General features: G+C 35.8%; 1 protein-coding gene across 1 annotated transcript in view; it reads right to left on the bottom strand.

Moving 5' to 3' along the window:
- The window catches only part of LOC121382937 (uncharacterized protein C20orf194-like), a 113,434-nt gene that overhangs the window by 20,385 nt on the left and 69,218 nt on the right, over positions 1-23,831 (bottom strand). Inside the window, exons 15-24 of the mRNA XM_041512622.1 lie at positions 20,218-20,257; positions 16,197-16,281; positions 10,291-10,373; positions 9,558-9,602; positions 5,882-6,039; positions 5,079-5,149; positions 4,158-4,302; positions 3,482-3,585; positions 2,732-2,878; positions 759-844 (exon numbers count right to left, since the gene is read on the bottom strand). Coding sequence (XP_041368556.1) covers positions 759-844; positions 2,732-2,878; positions 3,482-3,585; positions 4,158-4,302; positions 5,079-5,149; positions 5,882-6,039; positions 9,558-9,602; positions 10,291-10,373; positions 16,197-16,281; positions 20,218-20,257 — 964 coding nt within the window. The remainder of the gene's footprint in view (positions 1-758; positions 845-2,731; positions 2,879-3,481; positions 3,586-4,157; positions 4,303-5,078; positions 5,150-5,881; positions 6,040-9,557; positions 9,603-10,290; positions 10,374-16,196; positions 16,282-20,217; positions 20,258-23,831) is intronic.

Raw genomic sequence — 23,831 nt, 5'->3', positions numbered from 1 at the left:
AAGGCCTGTTCAAAATGATGGACAGTTTTATCAGTACAAGCTGTATGCTAGAAAGAGAGGGTTACTGTCAGAGTACACTTTTAAAATAAACAAACAAGTTGATAATAAAAGAACCATTGCATAATCAACACTTTTGATATACACTTTTAGAATACAGAAAGAAAAAAGGTGTCCTGGACGGAGGAGCTGCCAAGGCCGGCTCTTGTGCCCAGGACAGGCGTGTGCTACAACAGCTTGTTCTGAATGTGCACGTAAAACCCTATGACCTGACCTGACCTGAAGGAAAAAGGGGTACTCCTTGCAGACTCGTAAAAATGTTGATAACCGTTCATCTTCAATAACTGCTGCAATTAACACAGTTTAATGTAATTTTAGATCAGGTGATTTCCAATTTATATGCAACCCACTGATTGTTGGGATTTACTCACAACTTTCATGATCAATTTGTACCAAACTAATCTGCATCCTTGAGAGGTACGTTTCAAGGATCCAGCAGGCAATTCTTTTGCATCACTGCATGTTGTACGAGGCGCATGGTAAATTCAATTTTTGTTCTCCAAATGAGTGCCTTTAATATTGGAGTTAATTTTCTCTAGGGAAACAATTAAGGCTGATAGTGTGTCCAACCTAACAAAGAGGGAAATATCACAATACAAAAGTGGAGATTCAGGTTATGACATGATAAAAAAACATCAATAATAACTCACACCGTCTGGTGATCTTTAAAGAAGTGATGAGAAACATTAATAATGACTCACACAGACTGAAGATGATCAGGCAGGGTGTCGATGTGGTCAACAACTGGAACTTGACAATCTTCCACTCGCTTCAACTGCGGCAACACCTAAGTAATCAAGTAACACCTCAAACAACTAAAATAGACCGTCATACATACACAATTCTCATAAAGCAGAGCTTCGATTTAGAATTTCACAAATAATGACCATGTATCACAATAACTATACATGTACGTCATAATAATCACCTAATAATCACATAGAAATGGTGAACAGAAAGTGGTTTTCACAGGAAGAAAACTGATAGAACAAATCTACTGGCCTCGGTGGCACAGTGGTTAAGCCATTGGACCAGAGGTTGGTAGGTACATGGTTCGCAGCCCGGTACCGGCTCCAAACCAGAGCGAGTTCTTAAGGGCTCAATGGATAGGTGTAAGGCCACTACACCCTCTTCTCTCTCACTAACCACTAACAACTAACTCACTTTCTTGGACAGACAGCCTAGATAGCTGAGGTATGTGCCCAGGACAGCATGCTTGAACCGTAATTGGATATCAGCACGAAAGTAAGTTGAAATGAAAGTACAAATCTGTATTAAAGCACTTCTTGTACATCCATAAAGTATATGAATAGTCAGAGCTGTAATACACATAGTGGAAATTGGAGAAAACTTGAGGTGTTTTCTCTTTTATAGATACATCACCTGTCCTCAAGGGTACACTAGTTTGAGGACAGGTGATATTGAAAAGAAATTGTTTTGTACCAAAAAAAATAAAAACATGAACACCAGAAATAAATAGATTCAAAGATGTGTAAAGAGGCAATGTTAGGTCACATAAAAAAAAAATTCTTGTATTTTAATTGTCACCTAACTATTTTTTGAATTAGGTTTTGGTTTTTATTTTGTGGAATGAAAAATTAAGTTTAACAACACCACTAGAGCACATTGATTAATTAATCATCGGCTATTGGATGTCAAACATTTTATAATTTTGACATAGTCTTAGAGAGGAAACCCGCTAAATTTTTCCATTAGTAGCAAGGGATCTTTTATATGCACTTTCTGAACGCACATCAGGCGAGTGCTTTACCACTGGGCTACATCCTGCCCCTGTATGCCTAGTAAATGCAAATGTTTCAACAGACAAAAACTGATGTTCAGCTAGGCTTGGTTTAACACACACACACTCACACTGATGTGGCTATACCTGCAGGCTGCTAATTTATTCTGTGCTTTTGTGAATCGCAGATGTTGTGTCGGAAGCATAAGATTATAAGATCAGGAGTGGCAATTGGTGAACTGTAAAACAGAGGAAATCTAGAGGGATCCTAGAAATTCTTGAAATCCTAGGTTAAAATCTGTGCGATGTGACACATTTTGGAGGAAAGGACGATTAAAATGAGGGGAAATGCAATGTTCCATGAGAGGAAAACAGCTGATCTGAGGAGAATTCCCACCCCTGTAAGATGGAATCCAAACATATCTATATTAAATAATGTTACAATGATTACAATATAATCCTAAATGCAAAATCCCCAAATTCAATGTCTGCTATATCATATTTATTTTATGGCTAATGTTTTCATTTCATTTATACTTATTTCTGTGCTTCTGTCCAATTAAGGTTCGAGCACGCTGTCCAGGATCAATGGTTAAGGGATAGTTCTTAGTGTTTAGTGAAAGAGAAGTCAGAGTAGTGGCTTTACACCTACCCACTGAGTTATTAATACTAACTTTGGATTAAAAAACAAAACAAAAAAACCCACCTCTGGATGAGAGCCAGTACCAAGAGGCGAACCCAATACCTACCAGCCTTATGTTCGATGGCTTAATAATGACACCACCGATGGTTCAAGATGGATCTGACTATACATGAGCTAATTTGACAGGTGTTACATGGTATTCTGGTACATTATTTCTACTAAAGATGGAAATGTATCAACTGACATTCACCAAGGTACTCAAGATAAAGTAAACACAATACTAAGCATACCGCAGAGAGAAGATGTCTCCTAGCCTTGCTGCGAGGATGAATGATGACAACCAGCGTGTTGTGAGCAGACTGTAGATGTGGAGGTAGACTGTTGGCTGATGACTGGTGCAGTTCTATGACGAGCAACAAAGCCTGGCTGGGTGACTCCTGAAATATGATAACAACAGATGTCAATCCAGCTCATCTAGGTACGTCTGCTCATAAAAAGAACAACATTCTGAGTTTACAACAACAATCAGGCCCCACGCTTATAAACCTTTTAGAGTCTTAAACTCAAGATTCAATAAGAGTCTGAGATTTTAACATGATGGCAATGCCATACAAAGTGCATGCAATTACAAATTTCCTCATCAGGAGCGATGCTTTTCTTTCTTTTAATTTTTTATTTATTTATTGAATAAAGTTATTTCTTAAATTATTATTTTTGTGTGCACGTGTGCTTCTTAATGTTATTTTGGTCTCTAATTTTTTTATCAAAACTTTTTGTTACAATATGTAGAGAGAGGTCTTAATTTGGGCTATAATTTTTTTCTTTTCTCTGTCCATTAAATATTGTTTAAATCATAGAACTACTCATAAATTTACCCACTGATAAAAAATGTCCAGGCAATTTATTTGTATTATGGTTCACATCATACAATGACTATACAACAGATGTCACCAGTAAGAGAGAATGACATAAATGTGAAGAAAGCTGCTAAAAAGATAATAAATGTAGTTTATTTTATTTTTGTAAAGTTTGGAACATACCCCATCATAAAGACTGATAGACTTGATGTGGGAACCATGCAGGGCAATGGCACCACTTTCTGGACGAAGAACTATAAGGCCATGTTCATACATATACAAGCGATCTGAAATGATAAGAAGCATTGTGCTGACATAAAATGACATGGTAATTTTCATACATATACAAATGATCTGAAATTATGTTGTGTTGACATGCAATTAATAATACATGGACAAGTGATCAAAATGTATTAGAATACAGTACATTAAAAAAAAATTTGAGGAAATTAAAATTAAACAAGCCAAATATCACATAACATAAAGCTTCTTTATTGTTGGGAAAAAAACATATAAATATATAAATAAATGTGTCAAGTCATGTGAAAGTAATCTGTGAAGAATTGTTCGATGATGCTGTGATAAAGAAAACCTTTTACAGGAATGAAACATAGGATGTTCAGAATAGTGAATTTAATGCCACCAAAACTGGCATCAATGTAAAATCAAATTACCCTTTAATCTTAACAGTGTAACCTTTCACATTAATATTTTCATATCATAAGACTCAATGAAAAGACGTAAAAGAGAGCCTTACATTATTTACCATCTATATAATGACAATTACCCCCCCTCCCCCCCCCCCCAGGTGAATCTGTATATGACATTTGTGACAAATGAGAGAGCAGTGTGTACTCACATTCACTTGGTGGCATAGAGACTGGTATCCCAGTTGTAACATCCACCTTCTCCCCCGTCATGAGCTGATGTCCAAACTCTTCAATATCGGGTTGCTGAAGCAATGCTTGGATCTCCTTTTTTACAGCTACATCTTCTTTCTTATTCTAGATAATAATAATAATTAAAGGAAAAAAAATAAAACCCTCTAAACTGGACACCCACGAGACCAAGTAAAAAGTCTGGTTTTTAGGGTATCCAGTTTAGAGGGGTTCTGTTCTGTACTGATGTTTAAAAATGGACTGTGAAAAACATCCAGTTTTGAAGGAATTCCAGTTTTGAAGGAGTTCAGTTTACAGAGGTTTCACTGTATTTATAAATATGATAGAAAGGAAAACCAAGTAACGATGATCGTAAAAGCTCAACAACTGCTTTGATAAACTGTCAGAAGAAACTGTACATGGACAGACCTACAGACAAAGAAAGGTAACCATACCAGACAATATAAATCACTGGAACACAAAGGTACAAGGTAATAAACCATTCAGGTTATTAATACTAAATGTTTCTAAAAACTGGCTCAATATGATATTATATATTGCTAAAAAATCCAACTGAATATGCATTCACCTATAAATATGGATGTATCTGAGACACCGATGCCATATAACTGTAAATGAAATGTGTTGAGTGTGTCGTTAAATAAAACATGTTCTTTCTTTCTTTTGTATTTGAAAAAAAAGTAAAGTTTGTTTTATTTAATGATGCCACTAGAGCACATTGATTTTTTATCTTATCATCGGCTATTGGACGTCAAACATATGGCTTTTGTATCTGAAACACTGAAAACAATATGAAACTGATACTGATACCCCCGCGACAAAGTTATATTATTTTTTTTAAATGCTGAGAGCTGTAAATGAAGATACAGTGATTGGCTTACATTCCATAAGTGAATCCTTGGAATATGACTGGTCAGGAGAAGAACTTCACTGGACAATGTTGGAGAAGTATCTGAATAAGAAAGAAAACAAAACAGAAATAAAATGGACAATCCCGATTTTACTGATTTAGATCCACATTTAAACAAATATTTAGATTTCAATTAATTTTACTTAGAACATTTAAAATATGACAGCTTTAATTTTTCTTACAATTGTTACATCAATAGGGTATTTCAATAATAGATACATATGTCATGAATTATGTTCCAATATTTCTGTTTAACACAATGATTGGTCAAAGGGTCAAAGGAAATAATTTTAGAGGTTTTTAAAGGTTTCAGGGGCAGATTCAGAGTTTATTGTATTTGGTTGTGCAGGCTCAAGAATGCCTTAAAGCTGAGACCTGTAACCTATCCATGAGTATGTCTGTCCCCCAATTTATTAAAAAAAATAGAATAAAAAGTTGCTTGTGGCTCCAGCCCCAAAAGCCCCTCCTCGTTGAATCTACCACTGTCTGCAAAAACAACATTCACATCTGGAGTGACGGCAAAATATAATCATACATGGTAGCCATTTTAAAAACATAGACGGTTACCATCAGACACACCCCAAACTTTGCCATCATGGATTTTGTTGATCTTCGATGTTTGTAAAAGGTATCTAAATAGGTGGGATGTTTTAATCATTTAGTTCTCACATGGGATGATATATTAACACACAGTACATCTGCCTAAGTCCAAAAATAGCCAATTAACTGAAATATTATCCTCAATGAAATTCAAACCAGGAAGTCTGAGCTAACCTTGGTCTTGCACAGAGATGACTGAATCAAGAAATGATTCAGCAAACATCAGCAATCCTTTAGTCTTCCCAGAAGTGTGGACACTTGGTATGTTGCACAGCTTCATTGTCGCCACTTTAACTTGTAAGCTACGGAGTCCATCATCCAAGGCTTTACACCTGATTAAAAAAACATTGACGTTATAAAATTTTTACAACCAGGATAGAATGCATTGCAGCCTTTCATAAAACACTGGTTGGGATGGTGGGGAGGGGGGGGGGGGGAATCTGATATTAAGTCTACTGAAGAGAGTAATCATATGATGCCGTGGTCGTTCCTGAAACACTGGCTGGATTGGGAAAACAGGAGGGAAAGTCTACTGAAGAAAGTAATCATATGATGCCGTGGTCTTTCCTGAAACACTGGTTGGAATGGGAAAACAGGACAGGAAGTCTACTGTAGAGATTAATCATATGATTCACCACTAAGCTATGCATCTCTATGCATGTATTTGAACGTGCATGCATGAAAGACTGAGAATTCATTTTCATTGGGCTATTTAACTTTCCAGCCAGTGCACTACAACTGGTATATCAAAGGCCGTGGTATGTGCTATCCTGTATGTAAGATGGTGCATATAAAAGATCCCTTGCTACTAATGAAAAAATGTAGCGGGTTTCCCCTCTGAGACTATATGTCAAAATTATCAAATGTTTGACGTCAAATAGCCACGGGACAGGATGTAGCTCAGTGGTACAGCGCTCCCCTGATGCACAGTCAATCTAGGATCGATTCTCGTCGGTGGGCCCATTGAGCTATTTCTTGTTCCAGCCAGTGCTCCACAACTGGTATAATAGAAGCCATGGTATGTACTATCCTGTCTGTGGGATGGTGCATATGAAAAATCCCTTGCTGCTAACCGAAAAGAGCAGTCCATGAAATGGCAACAGCGAGTTTCCTCTCTCAATACCTGTATAGTCCTTAACCATCTGACAACCCACAGCTCCTTACACTGTGGTTTTACATAAATATATATAAATAATATGTTCATATACTTACCATTTGTGACACCCATGCAATAGCCAATATGTATTTTTGTGCTGGGGTGTCATTAAACATTCATTCATTCTTTACATATAACCATAAATAAAATGTGTTAGAGTGCGTCGTTAAATAAAACATTTCCTTCCTTCCTTCCAATAGCCGATGATTAATAAATCAATGTGCTCTAGTGGTGTTTTAAACAAAACAAACTTAAAAAATAATAATTCATCACACCAACTGCTGATCAACAACTGGTGTATCAATGGCTGTGGTATGTACTATCCTGTCTGTGGGATGTTGCATGTAAAAGATCCATTGCTGCTCATCAAAAAGAATAGGCTATGTTGTGATGACAGTGGGCTGTCTTTCTTATTATCTATGAGGTCTTTAACTGTCCAACATCATATAGCCATAAATAAAAATGTGTTGTTAAATAAAAAAATTCTTCCTGTTTCTTCATCACATCACAAATGTGGGATTTGAGGATGGGACTGTGTTCCTGCAGCAGAACATGCTACAAATAGCATACATGTAGAATCCTTTACGAAGAGAAATGATAACTATTGGAAATTTAGACAATGAATAAAGAAAAATGTATTCTTAAACGTGGTTATCAGACAATTATGAATAAAAAAAATGTATTCTTAAATGTGGTTATTAGACAATTATGAATAAAGAAAAATGTATTCTTAAATGTGGTTATTAGACAATTATGAATAAAGAAAAATGAATTCTTTAACGTGATTATTAGACAATGATTAAAGAAAAATGTATTCTTAAATGTGGTTATCAAGACAATTATGAATAAAGAAAAATGTATTCTTAAATGTGGTTATTAGACAATGAATAAAGAAAAATGTATTCTTAAATGTGGTTATCAGACAATTATGAATAAAGAAAAATGTATTCTTAAATGTGGTTATTAGACAATGAATAAAGAAAAATGTACATGTATTCTTAAATGTGGTTATCAGACAATCATGAATAAAGAAAAATGTATTCTTAAATGTGGTTATTAGACAATTATGAATAAAGAAAAACGTATTCTTAAATGTGGTTATTAAACAATGAATAAAAAAAATGTATTCTTAAATGTGGTTATTAGACAATGAATAAAGAAAAATGTATTCTTAAATGTGGTTATATTACTGATTCGCATATTATTGCTACCTTGTTACTGCATGTTAAACATACAGGGCCGGATTTACGACGCCTGGTTTTCTTAAATGTATGTGTTTAAGCATTGCAAATGTATGTACATGTAGTTACATATGTATGTAAGACATAAACAGGCTTTGTAAATTTGGCCCATATTATTACCGATAGTATTTAGGTATTATGTTATCAATCCTATAGCTAAGGTGTTTTGTTCTTAATTATATTGTTAAATATGGAGGATAACATTAATAATAATTTATAACAAAAATGACAACCATATAATAACAACAAAAACATTATTATTATTATTATTTATAATAAAGTTGTCATTTATTTATGCCATGTTCCAGTTAACTGGAAACATAAGAATAAAATGAATGTACCAGCTTTACCTTGTAAACTAGGGCATATGTGTTGGTGGTGTAGTAATGAGCAAATGAACCTATTAAGGAGTATCATTTGGCTGTCACTGGAGGAGACAACTTAATTTACAACAGGAACACAATTACTGAACATCCTGCCATCACAACAAATACTGTACTGTATACTGAAGCTGTAGTTCACTGCAGAAACGTAAAGTTCACACTTGATAAGCAGTTAGGGCAGCATTTACCACAGTCAGTAAAACACTCATCTGAGGTGTTTGGATCGTAGGATCAAACCACCTTGGTGGACTCATTGTTTTGTTTTTTGGGGGCGTGGCAGGATGTACATGTAGCCCAGTGGTAAAGTGTTTGCTTGATACACGGTCGGTCTGGGATCGATCCCTGTCAGTGGGCCATTGAGTTATTTCTAGCTCCGGCCAATGCACATCGACTGGTATATCAAAGGCCGTGGTATGTGTTATCCTGTCTGTGAGACGGTGCATATAAAACATCCCTTGCTGCTAATCGAAAAGAATAGTCCATGAAGTGGCGACAATGGGTTTCCTCTCTCAATATCCTTAACCATATGTCCGACGCCATAAAACCATTAAAAAAATGTGCTGAGTGTGTTGTTAAATAAAATATTTCCTTCCTTCCATGTTTTTTTTTACCCCTCACAACCAGAGCCTCATGACTGGTCATGTCATGGGGTTTAATGTGCACATTCAGAACAAGCTGTTGTCGCACACGCCATGACTGGTATATCTCTGTAACTGTTAGTAAGCCTAATGAACACTAATACGGTGATCAGGGCCACCCCCGTTCCCACCCCATTCCTAGAAATGGTCTTAGCACTAAGATCATCAAAGTGCATAAGGCAGTTATGCACAAAATTAAGATGATCTTATAGTGTTAAGATCACTTTGTGAATGGGGGCCCTTGGTTCAAACCTCATCACTGACTTGTACATATATACTATTCACTATGAGTAGTATATTAAGGTCAACGACAGTCACTTTTCGCACCCTTGTTTTGGCTTCATACACAATAAATATAGCATATCAAATGGTAATTTTCTGATATGATATATCTGACATTCTCTACCACGAACATAAATAAAATATACTTACTTTCCATGATTGTCCATAGCTTCAATGGCAAAATTAATATTTGACCTGCAATAAAATGTAACATAAATAACATTAGAAGGTAATTACAACCCCCTCCCCCAAAAAACAACAACAACAACAACATGGCTTATTTACAAACAACAGGTTAGTTAATCGACTATAATCTTATCCACAACATGTTTTAATCTATAGAAATGTGTTAAATTTTAAAGCATTAATAAGCCATCACTGATATCTACATTGGTAACAGAATACAATACCACGGCTGCATTTTATCCAGAACAATTTTTCAATCTGCTTTTCTACCATTTAGAAAACACATTTTAAAAAGGGGTCAGTTAAATGTGGCATGCCAAAAAGCCCCCACCTATGTCTTCACCACCTTAATGGATTTTATCACCAAACCAAACCTATTTCTTAAAGGTACTGGAATTGCTTCAAATTAAAGCTAATGGATAAATTTAATATACATGTACATGTACTTGTATCATCTTACTGATGGGAGGGTTTTTACTACTCATTACACCTTATTGTATGATATTGCTGAAGCTGTCGGGGAACTGAAGACCTCACTTGTACCATTACCTCAATTAAGTGTGGCTGTACGTAGGACAAGATGAAGAACTGAACACCACGTAGCATGCTATCAAGGGAATCATTATCACAGGCATTCAGTTCCCTTCCATTACTTGTGTGATGATTCTCAGTGTAAAAGAAACAAATGTTTGCAAACCTTTCTGTGAGATACTTCCACAACACTGTAGTCTTGAGGGCCTTGCAGTCATCTTGGAGAGTTTCCACAGCTTTCAACTTGGCCTGTTAACAAAGAAAGAAGAAAGAAAGAAATGGTTTTATTTAACGATGCACTCAACACATTTTATTTATGGTTATGGCGTCAGACCACACAAATATTGAGAGAGGAAACCCACTGTTGCCACTTTGTGGGCTACTCTTTTTGATTAGCAACAAGGGATCTTTTATATGCACCATCCCACAGACAGGGTAGTACAAACATGTACATACCATGACCTTTGATATACCAATACATTAAAAAAAAAAAAGAAGTGTTTTATTTAACGACGCACTCAACACATTTTATTTACGGTTATATGGCATCAGACATATGGTTAAGGATCACACAGATTTTTTTAGAGGAAACCCGCTGTCGCCACATAGGCTACTCTTTTACGACAGGCAGCAAGGGATCTTTTATTTGCGCTTCCCACAGGCAGGATAGCACAAACCATGGCCTTTGTTGAACCAGTTATGGATCACTGGTCAGTGCAAGTGGTTTACACCTACCCATTGAGCCTTGCGAAGCACTCACTCAGGGTTTGGAGTCGGTATCTGGATTAAAAATCCCATGCCTCGACTGGGATCCGAACCCAGTACCTACCAGCCTGTAGACCGATGGCCTGCCACGACGCCACCGAGGCCGGTACCAATACATTAAATTAAATCCCAGCCTCTACAAAACATATTTTTTTGTAAATAATTTTAGTTTGATTTGGCATAAGGAAAAAACGTAAAAGTGTTGGAATTAACAAAAAAACACACACTATTTTTGTGTGCAAGTTAGAAAACAATAGGCTCAGAAATAAAATTACTTGTAGTAAATTCAATTAACACATGCAGGAAAATGACAAAATACAGTTACTGTAAAAGTTATTATTTTGCAAATTTAATGAACTTAACCAATATTTTTAATTGAATGTAAGACTATTAGAATGCATTATTTATATACATTGAATTGATAATAACCAGTTAATACTCAAAATTGTGAAAACTATTAAATTCAGCAATATTTAGTTTCTTGCATGAAACTTTTGTCTAACTTATATATGTATATGCAATCAAGGAAGTACACTAAAAGGCAAAAGTTATTGTGACACACAATATATAGACAAAGATAATTGATGATAAGTTTATAATGCTGTGTAAGAAACATTATAACATGGAAAGAGAAATGTCCGAAGGTATGGAAACGAGCAATAGTCCATGAAAAGGGCGCACCTGCCATATGCAAATGAGCCACATCACTAGAGGGGGTCCAGAGCAAAGTTCACACAGTCAGCAGCGAGTGTGTCCACCTTGAGCAGTGATACAGGCCTGACACCGTCGTCTCATTGAGGTCACTAAACGCTGGAGAAAGGGATGGTACGGGCTGTGAGGGTTGCTGGCTGGAACCTGTTTCACAGATGCGTAGTTCGGATCTATGTGTCTTGGCGAGGGGTTGTCATGGGTGGTCGGCCGCTATGGGGACGGTCCCTGACCTGGTTGTTCTGTTGACATCGTTGCCATAAGTGTCATATGGCGTTTTTGTGCACATTGAATTGACGTGCGATGTAACGCTACAAGGTTCCAGATTCAAGCATCCCTATGACTCACCATCTGTCATTTTCACAGAGGCGTGGCAGGATGAAATTGCATCAAACAGTTCATTAATCGTGTTTTTCTGACTTCTGGACTTCTGAAGGCTGCACAGAGTGGCATTGATTTGCGAATGAATGTTTGGCCTTTTATGGTGAACACTGGACAGCATTTCTCCAGAATATTCCATGTTTCTTGCACAAAGCATGCAATCGCTGCAACAACTGCTTGGTTGCATTTCTTTGAGCGGTTTCATGCACATTTTCTCTGGTTTACATACATAAATCCATTCACAAATTTATTACTCCAAACAATCCATGTCACAATAACTTTTGCCTTTGAGAATATTTCCATAAACAGTTTGGGTTTTTTGTTTTGTTTCATTTTATTAGTATTTTGTACTTAATGCAGTCATTATACTTAGCAACAATTTGATAGTAAATATTTATTAATGTCTGAACATGTTCGTAAAACACTGAGAAAAGATCACACTTTTAGTGCCGCTATCTTGATTAAAGATGTTATCAAAAGTGACAAGTTAGGTATGTATGGCTGATGGCTTGATGGAATACCCTTCCAATTTCTCCTGCTACAAATAACCCTAAAACCAAAAGACACCTAAACCTACTGAGTACCGCACATTGGCCAGATAACAATTCAGATTACAGGCCTGCTCAAACCTGAAGCTGATTAGCATCAGCAATATTCTGCTTTAATTCCTCTTTCACCGACATTCACTCCACAAATAGACATTAGATGTTGGGGCTTTTAGCCATTGACTGCAGTGATAAGGCATAACCACGGGCTTGACATTTTGTAACAGAATTTCCTCAGACAAGTTTGTTTGTTTGTTTTATTTAATGACGCCACTAGAGCACATTGATTTTTTACCTTATCATCGGCTATTGGACGTCAAACATATGGTCATTCTGACATTGTTGTTTAGAGGAAACCTGCTGTCGCCACATAGGCTACTCTTTTACGACAGGCAGCAAGGGATCTTTTATTTGCACTTCCCACAGGCAGGATAGCACAAACCATGGCCTTTGTTGAACCAGTTATGGATCACTGGTCGGTGCAAGTGGTTTACACCTACCCATTGAGCCTTGCGGAGCACTCACTCAGGGTTTGGAGTCGGTATCTGCATTAAAAATCCCATGCCTCGACTGGGATCCGAACCCAGTACCTACCAGCCTGTAGACCGATGGCCTGCCACGACGCCGGTTTCCTCAGACAAGAGCATAATAAATTCTTTCATTGTATCTGCTTCTAATGTTCTTTTCTTTTCTTTTTTTTCCCTTATTTTTAAATTTTTTATTATAATAACATTAACAAATAGGATATCTGTCATGTCAAACAACTGGAACGATGAAATGTAACAAAGAAGACAGAGGATTCGTCATGAGTGTTTTTTATTATGGAAAATATCAACTGTTAATCAGTATTTGTCAGTATTACATATTAAAGGGACTATCCTGAGTTGCTAATATTTTGTTTGTGTCCCACAAATAAAGCTTCTTTGACTAAAATTACATATGAAATACATTTTCATTTTAGATTACAGAGTCTGTATACTAAATGTGTCATAATGCTTGTAGTAACTCAGAGTTAACTTTACTTCCTACCTACCGGTATATATTTTTTGTTGTTGTTTCAGGGTTTTTGTTTTGCAAATACAACCAACATCAGAAAGACCAGCAACACATTGTATACATTGTATATAAAGACGGTGAACTTTAAACAAAAAAATCTGCTTAATATGAAATTTGTGGAGTTAAAATGCTCTTTTAGTAGAAAACAAGCTACAGAGGTAGCAAATTCAGGACAGCCTCTTTAAAAAACCCAAACATGAGTAGCCAAATTCTATTTATCCTATAACTTTTAAAATAACCTTTTAATTTGACATTTAGTAAAGTCTAAAGTCATCTTCATTGGTAATACAAGGTCATCACATCATACAAATGTAGCTTGATAACATCAGATGTCAAGCATGCACTTCAACTAAATCTTATCAAAATGTTAAGCTCAGGTGTACAGGTCTTGTTGGTTTGTAAACAAATGACCTACTGATAGCAATAGGTATATTAATTAACTGTGTTAATAAAGCAAAATATCAAATGTGTTTACAGGCCTCACACGAGGTCCAAATCATAGAGCGAAGTCACTTCTTCTGAAACTTTAGAGAGGGCAAAGTTTTTAACCACAGGGAGACTTGAATTTTTAATCCAAAATATAAAATATGCAAAAAGAAGTTATTTTAATACAGTTGCAACTTTTACAATCTGTTTTGTTTTTTTGTGGGTGTTTTTTGTGTTTTGTTTTGTTTTTTTGTTTTTAACCGTCTGTACTGCTAATTGGTGGATATGTGCTCTATGGGGTTTTTTTTTAAAGTTTTTTTACCTTTCCACATGTCGCCTTCTTTAGAAATAATAAAATGTAATTGAAAAGCACTAATTTAACCATTTGGAATTCATTCTCTCGCAAGTTTATCTTCTCATTTCATTTAATAACTACTCCATGCAGAGTATTGTCCTAGTAGATTAATCTACCACGGTCAAATGTAGATTACCCTGAGGCAATTAAATACGTTCCTCAGTCAGTTTCTTAATTGATACACTGTGAAGTTGTCAGACTGAATGGTTACTAATGTCCGTGAAGGTGTGAAAATTGCTTATCTGCTGCACCTTGTCACTGTTGTTTAAAATAAGCACTGTGTCACTGTTGTTTAAAATAAGCACCTTGTCACTGTTGTTTAAAATAAGCACCGTGTCACTGTTGTTTAAAATAAGCACCGTGTCAGTTGTTTAAAATAAGCACCATGTCACTGTTTAAAATAAGCACCATGTCACTGTTGTTTAAAATAAGCACCATGTCACTGTTGTTTAAAATAAGCACCTTGTCACTGTTTAAAATAAGCACTGTGTCACTGTTGTTTAAAATAAGCACCTTGTCACTGTTGTTTAAAATAAGCACTGTGTCACTGTTGTTTAAAATAAGCACCATGTCACTGTTGTTTAAAATAAGCACTGTGTCACTGTTGTTTAAAATAAGCACCTTGTCACTGTTGTTTAAAATAAGCACCGTGTCACTGTTGTTTAAAATAAGCACCATGTCACTGTTGTTTAAAATAAAACTAGTCAATTATTCCCTGCATTTTTTTCACGTCAAGGTCTACTGCTCCAAACGAATATTTTTTTTCAATGTATATTCTGGCGGAGCATGACCCAAACTCTCCAAAATATTTCACTCGCCATAGTCTAGATCCCCACCCGTGTACAATTTCCAGCACATTCGCTTCAACAGTCAGTAGCACGTTTAGGCCTACTATTAGTGCCAGACATGGGTGTTGTCTGCGCTAGACCGTCTGTGAGCCTGCCGCATGATTTTGTGGTGCCAGTCTTTCTTCAAACTCTCAGACACTTCACACTTAATTATTATCTATGAATAGATATTCCTCAAGTTTTTCACCATCCGTGATTGTGTACATTGCAAGTGATGACTATTTTTAAAAAGGTGACACAGATTTCGCCTAATGTTGACTGGCACGGCGAAGTCAGGCTAGTCAGAGCGAAGTTTGGGCTCACTTCGCCCGGTCACGTAAGCCCTGTGTTTAGGACATGGATATTATGGGTAAGTTATACCTGATAAAAGGAATGTAAGAACATGCACCTATGATACGTAATCCACATGGTTAATAACTTAATTCAGGTTAACAAAAATAAACATAACTTCAACCACATTTATCAATAGATATATATCCACTCAAATTGGATATGTTATCATTAAACATGCAACATTAAGTAAAATCAATAAATAATCACATTTGAACACGAAGTGGTCAAAATCATTTAACTCATGGATTAGTCTGGGTCAACGTTTCAAAATAAAAGAGCCAAATCAGGGGGTTTTAGGGTAGATTTTGTTATTCAATTGATTATACATAATTTGGGTATGCTAAATCCAAATATGGTGTGAGACCTTCTCAATTTTTTATTTCTAATCCAGGAGAGCCAAAAACAAAATGGCCACCAACATTGCATTTTACAGATTTTTTTTTTTTTTAATAGTTTAGCCAATTTGATGGAAGAATGAGACATATTCATCGACTTTATATCTACCTGAAACCTAAAAACATTTCACATTCATTCCACATTCATTCATACAAGATACCATATATTTAAAATGAGTAAAGTCATGTGTGTTTAATTTACATACAATGTACTATATTATTTTCATCCGTGAGTTGATACTAGTTGCAAATCTCATTACCTGAGAGACGCTGAGTGTTTTCGCATACAAGTCAATTCCAGCCACAACACCGGCCACCATTCCTCGATAAATGGTTATCAGATGTCTAAAATATAAGTAAAACACAGTTAAACTGAATATTGTTTAATAAATTAATTATTAATTTATGCAAAATCATGCAACTATAAAGTACTACAATGGAAAGTTTATTTCAGTCAATTCACTTCAAATGTAATATTATAGAAAACTACTGGCAAAGTCAGAGGCTAAGTCCGGGGTGGGCGTGCCTGACTCTTCATTGGATATGGGCACATTAAGAAAGTTCCACATTCCACATATAGAAAACTGTGATTTAGACAATACCCTGCAACTAAAATACAACAGAAGAAAATATATTCACAAACAGCAAATCTAAATTCAACAGGATATGTTTGTACAAAGTCCAAATTGACACAAGAACCTTTTTTCCCCCTTCAGACAGGTATTAATATTCCATTTCCATTTTTGTTTGATGCAATCTTTAAAATACATATTTCATGTCTTGTGTCCAATATGATTGATATCTCAATCAATAGAGTGTGCACACAAGTTATACAATACTGGTAATATAATATGGAACGGCATACTCTGTAATGGAATATCAATCACATTTGACTGAAATCACAAGAATTTCTTTTTATGTAACTTTGCCTATTTAATTTTTATTCTCAAAACACCAATGACTGGTACAATGTACTCAATTGTAGCAGTGGGGTAACCGTGTGCTTGCCTTAAAAGAAACCCCACCCAAAAACCAAACAAAATAAAAACAACAACACCCAATTACTCTGACAGTATACAGTTAAAGCAAATACATGTCCCCTATCAGGCCCCAACAAATTTTCATATCTCCTCAGTTAAAGGTCTATAGTTCTATGAAAAATTAGTAAATCGCCATGAAAGTCAAAGTTGATGTGTAACAGTATACAATAAAGCTATAATTTGTTTTAGCTCAGTATCTTGACACATTGCCAAAAAAAAGGCCAGAAAACAAATTTGCTTATCTTCAACAGGGGTGGGAATTGGTGCTCTAACAATTCTTGAAATCCTAGGTTAAAATCTGTGCCATCTGACACATTTTGGAAGAAAGGACGATTAAAATGCGAGGAAACGCAATGTTCCATGAGAGGAAAACAGCTGATCTGAGGAGAATTCCCACCCCTGCTTCAAAGTTCAAGAGACTTAACTCTGTGACCGGCCTCGGTGGCGTCGTGGCAGGCCATCGGTCTACAGGCTGGTAGGTACTGGGTTCGGATCCCAGTCGAGGCATGGGATTTTTAATCCAGATACCGACTCCAAACCCTGAGTGAGTGCTCCGCAAGGCTCAATGGGTAGGTGTAAACCACTTGCACCGACCAGTGATCCATAACTGGTTCAACAAAGGCCTTGGTTTGTGCTATCCTGCCTGTGGGAAGCGCAAATAAAAGATCCCTTGCTGCCAATCGGAAGAGTAGCCCATGTGGCGACAGCGGGTTTCCTCTCAAAATCTATGTGGTCCTTAACCATATGTCTGACGCCAATATAACCGTAAATAAAATGTGTTGAGTGCGTCATTAAATAAAAACACTTCTTTCTTTCTGTCAAAAAAGGTTAAATCACCATGAAAGTCAAACTTGATCTGTAACAGTACATAATAAAGCTATGTACAAAATTTCAACTTATCTTGCTGCATTGTGAAAAAATTTCCACAAAACTATATGTGGGATAGATGGACAGACAGATAGAATGAAGGAGACAAAACATATATTCCCTTCCAGTTGGACAGCTAAGGGAGTAAAAAAAAAAAAAAAAAAAAAAAGTGATGGGGCCTATCACTTATCATCTTAATATAAAAAACTTTCAAATTTCTACTATGATTTAAATCTGTTTTGATCCTGTTCTATCAGTTTCATTCAACTTTGTTTTCTAAGCTGTTCACACCAACATGTACCTGTCTCAACTTTTTCCACAGGTTCAGTCTGTGTGTTCTTCCCTTCATCCACCTAGCATTTTTGTTCTGTCACTAATAATGACACTTACTAATGACTGCTGGTAGTATAGCACTACAGCAGGTGGGTACAGATGCCTGTTAACAATGCCAGAGAAACCAATGAACACCCTCCGATGTGGTCAGACTATGCCCACAGCTAAAGAAGGCATGGCCAGATGGTTGGAAACAAGGACAGGAATGTGGAGGTGGACAGCAAAATATCTTAAAAGATAGAAGCTGCTGCATTAGTAAGAATTAAGAAAGAAATAGGAAGAAGAAAAGAGAGAAAAAAAGGGACAATGACAGGAATGATTTTCAGGTGGCTTTTGGTAAAACAAAAAATCACTCTTCAACATACAACTCTTTAATTTAAAATTTAAATTTTTTTAAATACACTATGTCAGAACTAAGACATCTCAACTAAAAATAAACTTTGAAGCATGGTATCTTGAACTCTGTTTCATGTTGCGCTCTTTGTAACTTTCACTAAGTGATACTCATTCTACATGATTAGAAAACCAATTTGTTGTCGAGGAATATCAATATTCTATATGGTGGTATTCATTTGCTCAATATCCATGAAAGCAATGCAGGCTCGATCAGTTAAAATAAATTGCACGACATAGTTACATATCAACAAGTCATTCATCAAACACTCATTAGGTCTGACTATGCAGCAGACGGCTTATGAATAAATTATCCGATGACAACAGGCAGACATTTAAAGTTAATTACAGCACTGAAACACCGACCACAGAAACAACAAGTAGACAGATAAACTACATTATTAAAACAATTCAAGGCTGATCCATTAAGCAATTCGTCTCCTAATGGAGGCACTTAGTGACAGCAGATCAAAATATTAATTATCCACGTATTACTGGTATTCTACTTCACTGCATGAAATAAGTCTTGGGATAAAGAACAAGGAAGGGTATGGAATATTACAGCCATATGGTAAAATCTACAATACACAAATATATGGGACCAAGTGCAGTATATAATGCATGGATGGAACTGCAAAATTGTCTGAATACTGAACAATTGGGGGAAAGAAAGAAAGAAATGTTTTATTTAACGATGCACTCAACACATTTTATTTATGGTTATATGGCATCATACATATGGTTAAGGACCACACATATATTGAGAGAGGAAACGCTGTCACCACTTCATGGGCTACTCTTTTCGATTAGCAGCAAGGGATCTTTTATATGCACCATCCCACAGACAGGATAGTACATACCACAGCCTTTGTTACACCAGTTGTGGAGTACTGGCTGGAACGAGAAATAGCCCAATGGGTCCACCGATGGAGATCGATCCTGGACCGATCGCGCATCAAGCGAACGCTTTACCACTGGGCTACGTCCCACCCCAAACGACTGGGGTATGAACGACTGGGGGATGATATAGGTCACCAGTGGCTGCTTGATAAAATGAATTATATCAGGGTGGAAATAACCTAAATTAATAAAAAACCCAAACATTTTTTAAACTAAAACTTCACACATATTGGAGTGAAATATAAAAACTTTTTTTTCAGGTGTATTAGTTCAAGAAATTCAAGGCCATTTCTTCAAAGGATAAGGGTAATTAAAAAAGGTGGTTTTTTTATTATTCAAGACTTTTATAAGGCTCCCCTTCAAATTCAAGACATTTTGAAGCTGTCAAGCAAACCTTTTAGTATGTTCTTTAAGAAAACACTGCTTTCATCAACAAAAACACATAAAACAAAATAAAACAAGTTACAAATAACTGACTTTGTAAAGTACGAATCATATTCTCTAAAAATTAGTTAAATGAAATTGTACAGTGTCACATAAATGTGACATTAGCCAAGAATAAGAGTTTTATGTCTACTTAAGTTTATGTTTTTCTTTATGAGCCTGACACATACATGTAGATGTAGATGTACCCGGTACATGTAAAATAGGCATAACTGCTAGATGTAATGTAGTTACACATTTTTAAGAATGTGGGTCACGGTATATTTAAATGTTAGTTCTATATTTTGCAAACTACCATACTTACTCAAGATCCACATCTTTCAACCATTGTAGGTTTTTGGGCTCTAAAAGAATGGATAAAATAAAATTAATGAAACATAATTGAATAGTTACGTATTTAAATGACAAATACACCCTCCCCTCCCCCCCCCCCCCCAATTTGTTTTTTAAAAATAATAATGAAGAAGAAATGAAGAAAAAAAGAAGAAGGTAAATGCATATAATAAGTTAGTAATTATCCTATAAGCGAAACCAAATATTTAAAACCTACATGTTTAGACAAATAGACACATACATATGTATAGACAGACAGACAGACAGACAGACAAAAAATGGTTTCAAACACTCAACAGTGATGTATAGAATAACTTATTTTAAAACAATTCAAAATAAATATAAGACTGAACATTTAAACATTTTTTATAAAGAAATAAAATGTTCAGACTTAATGTCAGAAAATGAAAGCACATTTTCCAACGTAAAATTATTTTACTTCAGAAGAGAATGATGACACACACTGTATTTGTGATGGGTTATTAATCTTATCCTTAAGGCTTCGACCCAGCCTGAACAAATATTGGTTCATGGTTCAGCAAGGCCCCAACCTGACCCTTGGGTCAAAAGTTTAGTGATGATTTTACAAATACTCAATATCCAAGAACCACAACTGCATGTATAAATTATTGATTCAGTGTGAAAAACCAGGCTGTATAATACCCATCACGAACTGGTTGAAACCTGCCTTGGACACATATCCGCTGGGGAACTCGAAGGATGCATGTGTCCATGAAAAGACATGCATGAACCATCCATGGATGTAAGACCAAAGAAGGAAGGAAATGTTTTATTTAACGATGCACTCAACACATTTTATTTACGGTTATATGGCGTCGGACATATGGTTAAAGACCACACAGATACTGAGAGAGAAAACCCACTGTCGGCACTTCATGGGCTACTCTTTTCAATTAGCAGCAAGGGATCTTTTATATACACATACCACAGCCTTTGACATACAAATCGTGGTGCACTGGCTGGAGTGAGAAATAGCCCAATGGACCCACCGACGGGGATCGATCCCAAACCGACCACGCATCAAGCGAATGCTTTACCACTGGGCTACGTCCTGCTACTGAATGTAAGACCATGTTAAATGGTTGAATGATACCTTTGTTTCTCAATCTAAGCAATTGTTCTCTCTTCCAATGAATGATTGTTTATAATGACATCTCAGCACAAAAATTCACATCACCTATTGTGTGTCACAGATCGGTCTAGTTCTCTACCAGTGCAATAGTTACATTAAACTAAACTTTTTAAAAATAGGCCATAATTTATATATAATACAAAAGGAAAATCCCAGAAATGGATGTCTTACATCTGTATTAGTCTTCCAACTTTTTGAATAGAAGTCAATACTATCTGCTTTCAGAAATAAGTTATCATTTCAAAAAACTAATACCGGGGGTACTGAATTTTAAAAATAATTGTTTACAATTACAAATAGGATGACTTTAAAAAATATTTAAATTACCCAGTTCTTCGAAGTTACTGTCATATACATGTGGTATGGTCAGGGGTTCAAAAATTTTGAAAAAAATTACTTGCTACACGGCAAGTGCCAATCAGATATTCACTTGCCCCATATATTTTTCCACTTACCCATACTTCTTAAGGTAACCAATTGTGTTACTCCTATTTAATTTAATACAGTGCTTAAAGACATATTGTCACAGACCACTGACCCATTTACTGGTCTAACAAAGTATTACCTGAACAAAAATTATTTGATTTGTCCCTAAATGTACTTTATTCAACCATCTTCATAACCACCATACTCCATTTATTAATGATATTTCGTAAAAATAATTGAATTATGGCAATGGTCCATAATTCAAAAACTAAAATTGCTGAGAGGGTTGATATGGATTTCACTCCATCATGGTTCAGTTAAGCTTTGGTTTCTAACAATTAATGTATTTTTAAATTTATTATCCATTTTTAGAGAAATAAGGTCCTTAAATCCGTGACAGTATGCCTTTAATAGTGTAATAATCTTGAAAGAAATAAGTAACTGCACAAATAAAGAATTTTGCCAATAGGTTACAACACTTACCTAGGAAGTACTAAATGTATATGTCTGTCCAGTAGTATCAACTCTCTTTTAAATAGTGTCCATTTGTTGATTTAAACTTTATTTGTTTGGTAGTGTCCACTTGTTCATCTAAATATAATTATTGTGTCGACGTATGCCTTAGTGACCACTTGTATGGGCGTAGATATTGTGAGATCCCTTTCCACTCGTGAGCCATTCTTTTATGGCTGGCATTGGTTAAAACATGTTTAGGGATTTTGGCCCATGTGTCATTATTGTGTGTATATTATTTAACATTTTGTGCCCTAAAACACTTCTCTGGGTTTGTTTTTTACTCTGTTAATAGCTGAGAAAAGTCTCCCGCAAACAGCCGTGGCTGGGCTCAAAGTAAACATGAGCTCTGTTACTCTACAAATGTTTTTAAATAGTGCAGGCTTGGTAAACAACAGCCTCCCTGGGTGTACATCGATTGCAGCCTTGTATTTTTAACTTATTGAGCATAATTTATTTGTTAAAAACTATTAATAAAGCAGAAAAAAAATCATGTATGCTTAGAGGGCATCGCACCATCACGATTATGACGTAGGGCTAATGAAATATAACTTTACCTTACCCGTTCATTTTACACGAACGTAGATTTACTGAAAAAAACATTAAGTATGTTCTGCTACAAGGTTTATTATATCTAAACTAACATGTCTTGTAACTTTTTATAAGAATACAGTTCATAATATTTAGGCTCTATTCGAGTGAACTCAGAAATTATAAACTTGCTTTACGCCCCCATTCATTTGCAAAGAGCAGATTCCGGAACCACGTTAACAATTATAAACTGTATCCCACCTCATTTACCATGTTTGCAAGGATTAAACATTATGATTGCACACACAAGACATGTATACTTTATTTTTATATAAGCTGTAAAGCGAATTGGATAAGTTTGAAGATCATCGAACCGATTACTTGTATGAATTCAGTCGAACGTTCAGTGGCGGAAATTACCGATCTTAGTCGATAGTAAAAGGGGAATAACTCTAAAGTTGTTATCGAACTTTTCAACACATTGTTTTCCATTTTGGTGTGTCAACACATTGGCAAGAGTTCCGATTGTTCCGGCATTTAGGGTTAGGGTTAGTTTTCCTTATAGAGCTATGTAAATGCTAGCACGATCGGAACTCTTTCCAAAGGTTTTACCGAAATTTGTAAAAAAAAAAAAATTAAAAGGTTTTAGGTGTTAGGCCTACATTAGTCACTTGTCATTGGGCATATGCATTTAACATAATTACTTGCCCGGCATGAAAATTCCACTTGGCACGGGCGTCGGGCGATGGGATTTTTGAACCCCTGATGGTGTCACTAGAATAATAGCAAAATGAGATAGGACGCTGCCTTAATGGTGGATTACTCAAACATTTTGTCGTCAATGTACTGTATATGGATTTTTTTGCAAGATAGTTACAAAGTAAATGTATTTTCAAAGAAAACAAGACAAGACATCTATAATTCACTATGTCCCCCATCCCTCAATATTGAAATGGAAATGG

The sequence above is a fragment of the Gigantopelta aegis genome, chromosome 10 (genome assembly GCF_016097555.1).
Source record: "Gigantopelta aegis isolate Gae_Host chromosome 10, Gae_host_genome, whole genome shotgun sequence".
NCBI lineage: Eukaryota > Metazoa > Mollusca > Gastropoda > Neomphalida > Peltospiridae > Gigantopelta > Gigantopelta aegis.
This window is presented reverse-complemented; position numbering and strand designations above follow the sequence as displayed.